The sequence below is a fragment of the Coregonus lavaretus genome (genome assembly GCF_964263955.1).
Source record: "Coregonus lavaretus genome assembly, chromosome: 10".
Classification (NCBI taxonomy): Eukaryota; Metazoa; Chordata; class Actinopteri; order Salmoniformes; family Salmonidae; genus Coregonus; species Coregonus lavaretus.
The window spans coordinates 6,229,272-6,242,611 of record NC_139997.1 but is presented as its reverse complement, the minus strand read 5'-3'; the positions used below and the strand labels follow the sequence as shown (position 1 = coordinate 6,242,611).

General features: G+C 38.7%; 2 protein-coding genes across 2 annotated transcripts; one reads left to right on the top strand and one right to left on the bottom strand.

The window, feature by feature from the left end:
- Positions 1-2,270, top strand: grp (gastrin-releasing peptide). The gene is made up of 3 exons (XM_084169933.1): positions 1-313; positions 898-1,184; positions 1,926-2,270. Exons 1-3 carry the CDS (start codon positions 169-171, stop codon positions 1,980-1,982), a joined length of 489 nt encoding a protein of 162 aa, XP_084026059.1. The 5' UTR covers positions 1-168; the 3' UTR covers positions 1,983-2,270.
- Positions 2,271-10,513: 8,243 nt separating this feature from the next.
- Positions 10,514-13,093, bottom strand: rx3 (retinal homeobox gene 3; the record flags this gene model as incomplete). The annotated part of the gene is made up of 3 exons (XM_084169932.1): positions 10,514-10,966; positions 12,376-12,605; positions 12,835-13,093. 3 exons carry the CDS (start codon positions 13,091-13,093, stop codon positions 10,514-10,516), a joined length of 942 nt encoding a protein of 313 aa, XP_084026058.1.
- Positions 13,094-13,340: the final 247 nt, after the last annotated feature.

Below are 13,340 nucleotides of genomic sequence, written 5' to 3'. Positions count from 1 at the left end.
AGTCACTCCGGTATAACTTCGCAAACACATCAAGACAACAAACTTGAATGGTCGGTCGCGGTATGATATAAATGAACTGATTATGGAAGACCACCATTAGTTTATGAATTTTTAAACTGGACGGATATACAGACTTATTATAAAGCTTGCTCCTCTCTCTGCGATATCATGGGCGACCTGTGCCATGCATGGACCTACAGACCTTCCTTATCGATTGTTATTATTATGGTATCAATTTCATGTATGGTGCATTGTTCAGAGAATGCTGGAGCCATTGGAAAAGTGTACCCACGAGGGAATCACTGGGCAGTAGGTAAGATACCTATTATTGTTGCTATTTATATAACAGAATAATACATTATTATTGATAATAAAATTACAAATTGTTATTATTATTATGATCTACTTCGTTTTTTGAGATTGTGCTGGATATATGAAAAATTTGTTTAGAGATAAAACATTTTTTAAAAGATGGAAACCTTCACTGCACATACCATGCCTAATGGTGTAACACTTTTATGATTAAATTGTTGAACTGATGTAAAAAAATAAAAAATAAAAATAAGGACTTAATGTGGACAGCCGACTGTTGCTTATGTTTTGTATAATCACCTTTTTCTAAAGTTGGTTACCCAGAAAGATTAGTATGCTATTTGGTGGGCAAATTACATTTCCTGTGAAAAGTTTAAGTGAAATGTTCCTGGGTGTTTGAGAAAGCTCAGAGCAAACAACGAGATTGTGAAGCAGGACATTGGTTGTTCAAATAACAACCCAGCGCTGAATGGTCTTACTCTCTCTCCAACCCGGAAGTGGACTCAACAGAACACTAACTTCAATATTCAATCTTCCTCAATGTTCATCCATACATTCCTTATGTACAAACCTTTTTTTTTTTAGGTCACTTAATGGGGAAGAAAAGCCTTGACAGTCTCTCTGGATCAGAGGAGAGCAGCAACAGGGACAGTGAATATGTATATATACCTTCTCCAGAGGAAGACAAGCTGCTGGATAGATATGTGCAGCCGTCCAAGCTGGTGAAAGGCTTCATCAGGGCTCTGGGGGGACTGGAGAACCAGAGACAGACCCAGACCCAGAGACAGGGACAGGAACAGGTTTTCTCTCGGATGGGGGTTCTCAAGACCACAAAGTGGGAAGAGACAGACAGACACCGATACCTCAAACAGGTTAGTAATGGTAAGAGGTTAGTGTCAATTAGGTGAATGCTGTTACTCCAGTCTTTCCCTTTATAGTATCTATGTACTCATCGCATCACAGTTACCATTCAACAAGCCAGCTCTATGTACTCATCGCATCACAGTTACCATTCGACAAGCCAGCTCTATGTACTCATCGCATCACAGTTACCATTCAACAAGCCAGCTCTATGTAGTCATCGCATCACAGTTACCATTCAACAAGCCAGCTCTATGTACTCATCGCATCACAGTTACCATTCAACAAGCCAGCTCTATGTACTCATCGCATCACAGTTACCATTCAACAAGCCAGCTCTATGTACTCATCGCATCACAGTTACCATTCAACAAGACAGCTCTATGTACTCATCGCATCACAGTTACCATTCAACAAGCCAGCTCTATGTACTCATCGCATCACAGTTACCATTCAACAAGCCAGCTCTATGTACTCATCGCATCACAGTTACCATTCAACAAGCCAGCTCTATGTACTCGTCGCATCACAGTTACCATTCAACAAGCCAGCTACTGCTCTCCTCATTTCCAGTTGGCTATTTATCAGAATATAAATGTTTGACTTCATTCTTAACTTAATGTTTGAGTTCAGTAGTAACAACATGTTTATGAAGTATGATTATTTAAAACCGGTAATTATATTTTATTGCAGGTTTACTTGGTTCAGATATGAGTACTAAATTGTTGTTTTCCTGCATTTCCTCTCCGTAGCTGACAGACCTCATTCGACTGGCTTACAACATGAAGGAAAACACCGTCTTCAACTGAAGACCGCTCTTGACTGCAGCTCTCTTATGATGAACGACACTACACGCCTCAGAGACTCAGTTCGAATCATTGCATCCAGCACACCTGTTCACAATGTTTTGAAAACATATAGCCTATATTAGAGTTTACTTTATATGATATATAATAACATAATTATCATAATAATTACATGACATCATCTACTATTTATTGTATGCTACTCAAAATATCCCCCCCCCCCCCCCCCCCCCCATCAACAACAATGTGTAAAGAACATAGAATAAATCTGAAATGGTTGTGATAACTGCATTGTGGATATCTGGGTATTCCTTTACATAAACATACGGGGGGGGGGGGGGGGGGGGGGGATCATTTAGCTATTTGATTTTGAATTTTAGGACCCCTTTAGGTATCCAAAACAAATAGAATTAAAAATAATAATAATAATAATATTGAATTTGGCTTTTACTACTATAGCCCATAGAAACACATTGAATAACACATTCATAAGTGGCAAAAAACACAGTCAAAAAATAAATAATAAGGAATAAGGTTTTGAAGTGTCTGCCTTATATCGAGGAGATATAAGTAGGCTCAGGAAATATATATTTTTGCTTTTTACACATAATGAACCACTTTTTTGGGTGGGCAGAAAACCACCTCCATACTTCCATTTTTTTTAAAAATTGTTTTACCTGTACCGGTTACCTTCAGATGAGTCCAGTGACATAGGTTCAGTCAAACCGTTCGGAAGCTACAGACGTTTTCATGAGAATACCGATTTTCGGGATGTCTCATGGTCTGACGAACACCGCTCTAGCTCTGTCACCTTTCACCCCAGATGTGGAAGTGCGACATCGGCGGATGTGCTGATTGAGATGCATCCAATGCAACCCCCCCCCCCCCCCCCCAGATATCTCCAGCTTAAACTGACGGATTTAGATGTGGATAAAAAAAATATATATATACAGTGGGGAAAAAAAGTATTTAGTCAGCCACCAATTGTGCAAGTTCTCCCACTTAAAAAGATGAGAGAGGCCTGTAATTTTCATCATAGGTACACGTCAACTATGACAGACAAATTGAGAAAAAAAAATCCAGAAAATCACATTGTAGGATTTTTTATGAATTTATTTGCAAATTATGGTGGAAAATAAGTATTTGGTCACCTACAAACAAGCAAGATTTCTGGCTCTCACAGACCTGTAACTTCTTCTTTAAGAGGCTCCTCTGTCCTCCACTCGTTAACTGTATTTATGGCACCTGTTTGAACTTGTTATCAGTATAAAAGACACCTGTCCACAACCTCAAACAGTCACACTCCAAACTCCACTATGGCCAAGACCAAAGAGCTGTCAAAGGACACCAGAAACAAAATTCTAGACCTGCACCAGGCTGGGAAGACTGAATCTGCAATAGGTAAGCAGCTTGGTTTGAAGAAATCAACTGTGGGAGCAATTATTAGGAAATGGAAGACATACAAGACCACTGATAATCTCCCTAGATCTGGGGCTCCACGCAAGATCTCACCCTGTGGGGTCAAAATGATCACAAGAACGGTGAGCAAAAATCCCAGAACCACACGGGGGGACCTAGTGAATGACCTGCAGAGAGCTGGGACCAAAGTAACAAAGCCTACCATCAGTAAGACACTAAGCGGCCAGGGACTCAAATCCTGCAGTGCCAGACGTGTCCCCCTGCTTAAGCCAGTACATGTCCAGGCCCGTCTGAAGTTTGCTAGAGTGCATTTGGATGATCCAGAAGAGGATTGGGAGAATGTCATATGGTCAGATGAAACCAAAATATAACTTTTTGGTAAAAACTCAACTCGTCGTGTTTGGAGGACAAAGAATGCTGAGTTGCATCCAAAGAACACCATACCTACTGTGAAGCATGGGGGTGGAAACATCATGCTTTGGGGCTGTTTTTCTGCAAAGGGACCAGGACGACTGATCCGTGTAAAGGAAAGAATGAATGGGGCCATGTATCGTGAGATTTTGAGTGAAAACCTCCTTCCACCAGCAAGGGCATTGAAGATGAAACGTGGCTGGGTCTTTCAGCATGACAATGATTCCAAACACACCGCCCGGGCAACGAAGGAGGGGCTTCGTAAGAAGCATTTCAAGGTCCTGGAGTGGCCTAGCCAGTCTCCAGATCTCAACCCCATAGAAAATCTTTGGAGGGAGTTGAAAGTCCGTGTTGCCCAGCGACAGCCCCAAAACATCACTGCTCAAGAGGAGATCTGCATGGAGGAATGGGCCAAAATACCAGTAACAGTGTGTGAAAACCTTGTGAAGACTTACAGAAAACGTTTGACCTGTGTCATTGCCAACAAAGGGTATATAACAAAGTATTGAGTAACTTTTGTTATTGACCAAATACTTATTTTCCACCATAATTTGCAAATAAATTCATAAAAAATCCTACAATGTGATTTTCTGGATTTTTTTTCCTCAATTTGTCTGTCATAGTTGACGTGTACCTATGATGAAAATTACAGGCCTCTCTCATATTTTTAAGTGGGAGAACTTGCACAATTGGTGGCTGACTAAATACTTTTTTTCCCCACTGTATGTTGGTTAGATTGATGCACTGGTGCTTCAATCGACTCTAGGAGGTGTATACAGTATGTACTTCATTTTCATCTGACAACGGGTGAATAAGTGCAGAGGCAACATATTCACCACAAGATGGCAGACAAGCGTCTCATCAGAGCCCCATTCCACTTTCTAATAAACACATTTCTAATGATATCATCTTTTTTGTTTTTTTTTACAACATTTTAATCTATCTATCCATAATTTAAATCGGACAACAAATATGCATCCTTACATTTCTCTGAACGACCTGAGGTACTTGACGTTTAAAATATAAGCTTCAGTACAATTAAGTTATTTCTTAAAACTATTCAATTGCTGTTAGACGTTTTCGGCAACAATTTCGCAATCACTACAATTAGGCTATAATTTGGCAAAGGACATAATACTGGCTTGTATCGTTCAGTGAGCCAGCAATACATAAATCTAATGACAAGCTGATCTTTGTGAGGCATAACGTGCAGACAGACAGTAATTACATCCCAAATGGCCCCCTATTCCCTATATGGTGCACTACTTTTTGACCAGGGCCCCAATGGGAAAGTAGTGCACTATATGGAAAATAGGGTGCCATTTGGGACACATAAAGGGTGTAAGGAAGGACTCATGCCTTTCTACTCAGCTGTCCCCTGACAACAATGGCCTCAATTATCTGCTCCAGACTTTCTTTGCAATGAGAAATGTTAATTGGAACAATTTCATTTGGTTAAGCGCATCCTGTTGGCACAAACCAGGCTGGTTCACCACTCTGTTTTCTCCCCTCATTTGTCACAGATAATAGTAGATAATAGTAGATAATAGATAGTAGATAGTAAATAATAGTAGATATTAGTAGATAGTAGTACAGTCGTGGTCAAAAGTATTGGTCTTTACAAAGTTCGCTGCTTCAGTGTTATGAGATGTTTTTGTCAGATGTTACTATGGTATACTGAAGTATAATTACAAGCATTCCATAAGTGTCAAAGGCTTTTATTGACAATTACATAAAGTTTATGCAAAGAGTCAATATTTGCAGTGTTGACCCTTCTTTTTCAAGACCTCTGCTCCACCCTGGCATGCTATCAATTAACTTCTGGGCCACAATTCTTGGAATTTGTCAGAATTTGTGGGTTTTTGTTTGTCCACCTGCCTCGTGAGGATTGACCACAAGTTCTTAATGGGATTAAGGTCTGGGGAGTTTCCTGGCCATGGACCCAAAATGTCGATGTTTTGTTCCCAGAGCCACTTAGTTATCACTTTTGCCTTATGGCAAGGTGGTCCATCATGCTGGGAAAGGCATTGGTCGTCACCAAACTGTTCTTGGATGGTTGGGAGAAGTTGCTCTCGGAGGATGTGTTGGTACCATTCTTTATTCATGGCTGTGTTCTTAGGCAAAATTGTGAGTGAGCCCACACCCTTGGCTGAGAAGCAACCCCACACATGAATGGTCTCAGGATGCTTTGCTGTTGGCATGACACAGGACTGATGGTAGCGCTCACCTTGTCTTCTCCGGACAAGGTGTTTTCCGGATGTCCCAAACAATCGGAAAGGGGATTCATCAGAGAAAATGACTTTACCCCAGTCCTCAGCAGTCCAATCCCTGTACCTTTTGCAGAATATCAGTCTGTCCCTGATGTTTTTCCTGGAGAGAAGTGGCTTCTTTGCTGCCCTTCTTGACACCAGGCCATCCTCCAAAAGTCGTCGCCTCACTGTGCGTGCAGATGCACTCACACCTGCCTGCTGCCATTCCTGAGCAAGCTCTGCACTGGTGGTGCCCTGATCCCGCAGCTGAATCAACTTTAGGAGATGGTCCTGGCGCTTGCTGGACTTTCTTGGGCGCCCTGACACCTTCTTCACAACAATTGAACCTCTCTCCTTGAAGTTCTTGATGATCTGATAAATGGTTGATTTACGTGCAATCTTACTAGCAACAATATCCTTACCTGTGAAGCCCTTGTTGTGCAAAGTAATGATGACGGCACGTGTTTCCTTGCAGATAACCATGGTTAACAGAGAAAGAACAATGATTTCAAGCACCACCCTCCTTTTAAAGCTTCCAGTCTGTTATTCTAACTCAATCAGCATGACAGAGTGATCTCCAGCCGTGTCCTCGTCAACACTCTCACCTGTGTTAACGAGAGAATCACTGACATGATGGCAGCTGGTCCTTTTGTGGCAGGGCTGAAATGCAGTGGAAATGTTTTTTGGGGATTAAGTTCATTTTCATGGCAATTAATTGCAATTCATCTGATCACTCTTCATAACATTCTGGAGTATATGCAAATTGCCATCATAAAAACTGAGGCAGCAGACTTTGTTAAAATTAGTATTTGTGTCATTCTCAAAACTTTTGACCACGACTGTAGATAGCAGTAGATAGTAGATCATTGTAAATAATAGATAATAGTAGATAATAGTAGATAATAGATAATAGTAGATAGTAGTAGATAGTAGATCATTGTAGATAGTAGATAATAGTAGATAATAGTAGATAGTAGATAGTAGTAGGTAGTAGTAGATAATATTAGATAATAGTAGATAATAGTAGATAGTAGACAATAGTAGATAGTATATAATAGTAAATAGTAGATAATATTATATAGTAGATAATAGTAAATAGTAATAGATAATAGTAGATAGTATATAGTAGGAGATAATAGTAGATAATAGTGGATACTATTAGATAGTAGAAAAGAATAGATAGCAGTAGAGCATAGTAGAGAATAGTAGATAATTGAAATATTAGTAGATAGTAGACAATAGTATAGTAGATAATAGTAGAAAATAGTAGATAGTAGAAGTTAGTAGATAGTAGTAGATAATAGTAGATAGTAGTAGATAATAGTAGATAGTAGTAGATAATAGTAGATAGTAGATAATAGTAGATACTAGTAGATAATAGTAGATAGTAGATAATAGTAGATAGTGGATAATAGTAGGAAGAGTGCGGAAGCGATAACGTTTACTGTGCTGAATCTTAGTAGTGAATTCTAATTTCTACTTACACTTTGTAATGCAATAAAATGTGGAAAAATACTTTCCCCACATTTTATTGCATTACAAAGTGGAATTAAAATTGATTTAATTGTACTTTTTTGTAAACGATCTACACAAAATACTCTCTGTAATGCCAAAGTGGAAGAAAAATTCTATCATTTATCAAAAGAAAAATAATAACACTAATATATCTTGATTAAATAAGTATTCAACCCCCTGAGTCAATACATGCTAGAATGCCCTTTGGCAGCGATTACAGCTGTGAGTCTTTTTGGGTAAGTCTCTAAGAGCTTTTACACCTGGATTGTATATTATTTGCCCGTCATTCTTTTTTCAATTCTTCAAGCTCTGTCCAGTTTGTGGTTGATCATTGCTAGACAGACATTTTCAAGTCTTGCCATAGATTTTCAAGCCAATTTAAGTCAAAACTGTAACTAGGCCACTCAGGAACATTCAGTCTCTTCTTGCTAAGCAACTCCAGTGTAGAGTTGGCCATGTTTTTTAGGTTATTGTTCTGCTGAAAGGTGAATTCGTCTTCCAGTGTCTGTTGGAAAGCAGACTGAACAAGGTTTCCCTCTAGGATTTTGCCTATGCTTAGCTCTATTCCGTTTATTTGTATCCAAAAAAACTCCTTTGTCCTTGCCGATGACAAGCATACCAATAACATGATGCAGTCACCACCATGCTTGAAAATATGGAGAGTGGTACTCAGTAATGTGTTGTATTGGATTTGCCCCAAACATAACACTTTGTATTGAGGACAAAAAGTTAATTGCTTTGCCACATTTTTTGCAGTATTACTTTAGTGCCTTGTTACAAACAGAATGCATGTTTTGGAATATTCCTTCCTTCTTTTCACTTTGTCATTTAGGTTAGTAACTACAATGTTGTTGATCCATCCTCAGTTTTCTCCTATCACAGCCATTAAACTCTGTAACTGCTTTAAAATTGCAATTGGCATCATGGTGAAATCCCTGGGCAGTTTCCTTCCTCTCCGGCAACTGAGTTAGGAAGGATGCCTGTATCTTTGTAGTGACTGGATGCATTGATCCATAGCCTAATTAATAACTTCCCCATGCTCAAAGGGATATTCAGTGTTTTTTTCTCTCTTTTTACCCATTTACCAATCGGTGCCCTTCTTTGCGAGGCATTGGAAAACCTCCCTGGTCTTTGTGGTTGAATATGTGCTTGAAATTCACTACTCGACTAAGGGGCTTTACAGATAATTGTATGTGTGGTGTACAGAGATGGGGTAGTCATTAAAAATCATGTTAACCACTATTATTGCACAGAGAGTGAATCCATGCAACTTATTATGTGAGTTGTTAAGCACATTTTTTACTCCTGAACGTATTTAGGCTTGCCATAACAAAGGGGTTGTATACCTATTGAATCAAGACATTTCAGCTTTTCATTTTTAATTAATTTCTAAACAAAAACAAATCCACTTTGACATTATGGGATATTGTGTGTAGATTAGTGACACTAAATCTCAGGCTGTAATGCAACAAAAAAAGTCAAGGGGGTTGAATACTTTCCGAAGGTACTGTAAGTAGAATTTTCACTTGTTCATGCATTGATGTAAAAGGGAAACTAAAAGTATACATTTGACTCAAGTGGAAGTTGCCTCTTAAGGAACTGACTGGGTGAGTTTCAGTTGTGTTGGCTGCCATTTAAGACTCATATTACTTTATTGGCCAATTGCACACAAGGTACAACCGAAATGTGACTTCTGCTTTTAACCCAACCCCTCCGAAAGACACACATACACAGGTGTTTTTGGAGAAGTGAAGGGGGCTGCCACTCTGGGCACCTGTTGTTGTGGGGGGTTAAGTGCCTTGCTCAAGGGCACAATAGCAAGGCGATGGTATCTAGGATTTGATACCATCAATCCTCTGGTTGCCAGCTCACTTCCCACCCTTCATAAGACTAATGTCCACTAGAGGGAACCAGACACCTCATTCACGTGTTCTGCTCTGCTCTGTGATTTGTGATTTCAATTTGAACTATAGAACCACTTGTTTTCTGAAAAATGAAAGTATTGAGTAAAAGCAATCCTCTTGGAAAAGACAGGAGTTATATTGTAAAAAAAATATATATATATATATATGTCTGTCTTTTTCTCTCCAAATTACCTGTTGACTGAACATTAAGCATGCTGAGTCATCCAACTAAGATCCCATAAATAATGCCAATTGTGCATGGTGAAACTATCACAAATGATTTGTATACAACAACACAATAAATGTAATATGTGTCTAATAGGACATATGGTATTAGGCTATTCAGGCTTGACAGTTAATGAAAGAAGGATGAATGTGCATATTGTCGGCCTGGGGGTGGATGTAACTATACAGGTTTATTTCCATAATATCCTTCATGTACAGAGAGAAACTAATTACAGCAAACAGACATTTGTTCATCTACATTTCTACATTTGCAAAGTCAGCGGCACAAAAGGGAAAAATACTGAATGAAAGGTATCTAAACAAGGGCTGGTAAACAACAATACATACATTGATCCTGGGATGTGATTGTCTGAACAGAATAACAGAAGATAATTATTAAAATAGGGATGGAAATGATGACATAGAAACCAGGTTGAGGGCAACACAGACAAACATTTCACATTTCCACTTTCTCCTCAATGGCATCCTTCATTATTCATTAAAAGTAGACCATATGGATCCAAGCGTAACACTGACAGGTAAAGTTCATTATAAAAGGTGAATATCTGAAATTAGACATGGTTGTTCCTCCTCCAATACTGAGAATTCACAACAACAAAAACACTGACTGGGACAATGATGTAAACCAATGAAGAAGAAACAATAGTTTGCATCATCTGGTGGAGAGGAGTCCTCCAGCACAGTGGACTTCCATGTCCATAGACTAGAGCAGAAGCACTACACGCAGTAGTAGTCTTTACAGGGTTCGTATGACCCCAGTCAGAGGGATGCAGACAGCATACATCCATCCTCACCATGTCTTCCCAATAGACTGAACATGCTCCTTAGCCTTCATCCTCAGAGATGCAATACTAGAATTACGAGGATCCGTCTCTTCCATAACTAACTTCTCCATGTACCCAGCCACGGTGCACTGGTATGGGGGCGGAGGAAGAGGACGCGTAGAACCAATGTGAGGCAGGTTATGGTGTCCGAAACTGGGGGAGTTGAGGAAGGGTGGAGGGGAATAGCTGGAGGCTCCTGGGAGGCCCTGAGAGGAGCTGGTAATGAAGCCGGGTAGGGACTGCAGGGGGGTGGTGGTGATGGCAGTGCTGAGCCATGGCTCCAGCTGCAGTCCAGAGCACAAGGACTGGGCAGGGGAGCGGCTGAAGGACAGGAGAGAGGAGGTGTCCTGGAGCTTAATGGAGCTCACCTCCAGCTTCTCCTGGCGACGCCACTTGGCCCGACGGTTCTGGAACCACACCTGAGATGGAATCATCACAACATTATGATTAGACATTCTAGAATCATCACAACATTCTGATTAGACATTCTGGATCATTACAATATTCAAAATTAGATCTTCTAGAACTCACACATTCTGATCAGTCATTCTGGAACTACACAACATTCTGATTAGACATTCTGAAATGCAATATTATGAGAACAGCGGAAAGGATGATTACATGCTAAAACAGGATTTCAGGGCCATTTTGAACAAATCATGACAATATTGAAATAGTCTACATTTAACGCTATCAATGATAAAACAGCTGAAGGTAAGATGAAAGAAATCAGACAATCAGTGAGCTTATCTGCTGAGATTGACCCCTTTGCCAAAACATGTCAACTTCCCAAAAACTTTCCTGTGTCAAATCAAATAAACTAAATTGCCTAATTCTCCAAAAATGAAGTACAACTTTGGTAGGCTATTTGAGAAATAATGTATTTGCATTTAATACTATATCTATAATGGGAAAACATATTGAATATTATTGTTGACTGTCCTCCTTGGTGTAATAAAATAGTTATTGTCATGTTATTAATACATATTGGACATTTTATAGATTTAAAAAAGCACGTTCATAATCAAAATAATAAAGAAAATGTTAAAATGGAATTGCTTGATATGACTAACTGAAAATATTAACAAATATAGGCCTAATATATATATATATATATATATATATATATATATATATATATATATTTGAGAGAATGTTTGCTGGCTACATGTTCTAAATAAATTGAGAATTAGTGATGATAGTAAAATGCTTAGGAGAAAATCTACATAGTGTAATTTTGCCTATTTTAAAAAGTATATAGGTCCTAAACTAAATGAGAAGTTTTAAGATAAATTAACTCCTTTTTACACATTTCAACGACATATATGAGACCAATTGAATACATTTTGAATAGATAACATCCTATGTGATGCTAATTTCAAATACAAACGCTTTAAACGTTTAAACTAACAATTAACGGTCTATCATCATCAAATATCCTACGGTTAACATCCAAGTAGCCTATACTTACTAATATGTGACAATTGACTAAGTACATTCCTTACAAGTTAATAAACTGCAGCGGGACTTTGAATTTAGGAATTATGCCTATTACTGACATTATTGTTGTGTCTAGGCCTAAATGTAAAAAGCTGACTATTCAAGTCCAGACAATTCATGCTTCTTTCACGAGCCACGCATTCCACAAAATATTATTTGAGAATCATAAATTATTAAATGTCCCACAAATAAGAGAAAGGTATTTTGGAATAGTTGAACTTCTGTTGAGCCCCTTAATAAAATATAACTTTCTGTTTTCTTTTAAAAACAGAATCGAACATCATTACCACAGCAAAGAGTCTGTGAAGTTTGCTCATATCTATATTACCTGCACTCGAACCTCCGGAAGATTCACTTTCATTGCGAGCTCCTCTCTGCTGTAGACGTCCGGATAGTGCGACTTTTCGAACGCTCTCTCCAGCTCATGCAGCTGAAAGGTTGTGAACGTGGTCCTGTTGCGCCGGTGCTTTTTCTTTGGGTTGTCATCATCGGACAGTTTATCCTCCCCGTCAGGTAAATCAGGACTAACAGAGGCCCCCGAACTGCTGCAGCAGACACCTGAAAAACACATTATAGGCTAGATCAATTTATGAACTTCTGAAATTGTATTTGCCTTTATGTGTGACTTTTTACTCTGATTCAAAAGTCTACTGACAGATATTTATAAACATGGAATAAGTAGCCTACTGTTGTGAAAAATAACATTTAGAATCAATCAAGATTTAACCATTTTAAATCACCTTTTTAACAAGGCTTCTAGCTTGAAACATATTGCAGTGTCACTTACTGTCAAAACTTTCCGTGTTGTGTTCTTTCTTCAGGGATGACATAATTCCGTTCCCTCTCAGCTCGGCGAGTTTCCCTGATGATCCATTGTAGGAGACAGATTGATTAAATATGTTTTCGTCTTTAAATCCCAATATTGCTTCAATACTGTGAACCCTCGCTGCTGCGGTGTTATGATTATTACCGGGGCTCCGGACGAAACATGCAGAAGGTGACAGGCGCTCTTCCATGACTTCAGGAGTTGAACCAAGAAGCCACATTTGATGTAAAAAAAAAAAAATCTCAAACTAAATTGAAAAGACACTGATAAACAAATGTAGGCTAAACTCCCGATAAATATATTTTTAATACAACGTTTTAAGTCTTCAGAATGAATAGCTAAATGTTTTAATAGAATGAAACAGTAAATGTTAAAAAGAATGAAACAACAATTCCGGTTGTTTTGTTGAAATAAAAATCTAAAATCTAATTTAAAAAAATCAGTGTTAGTAAGCATCCGTCGCATCT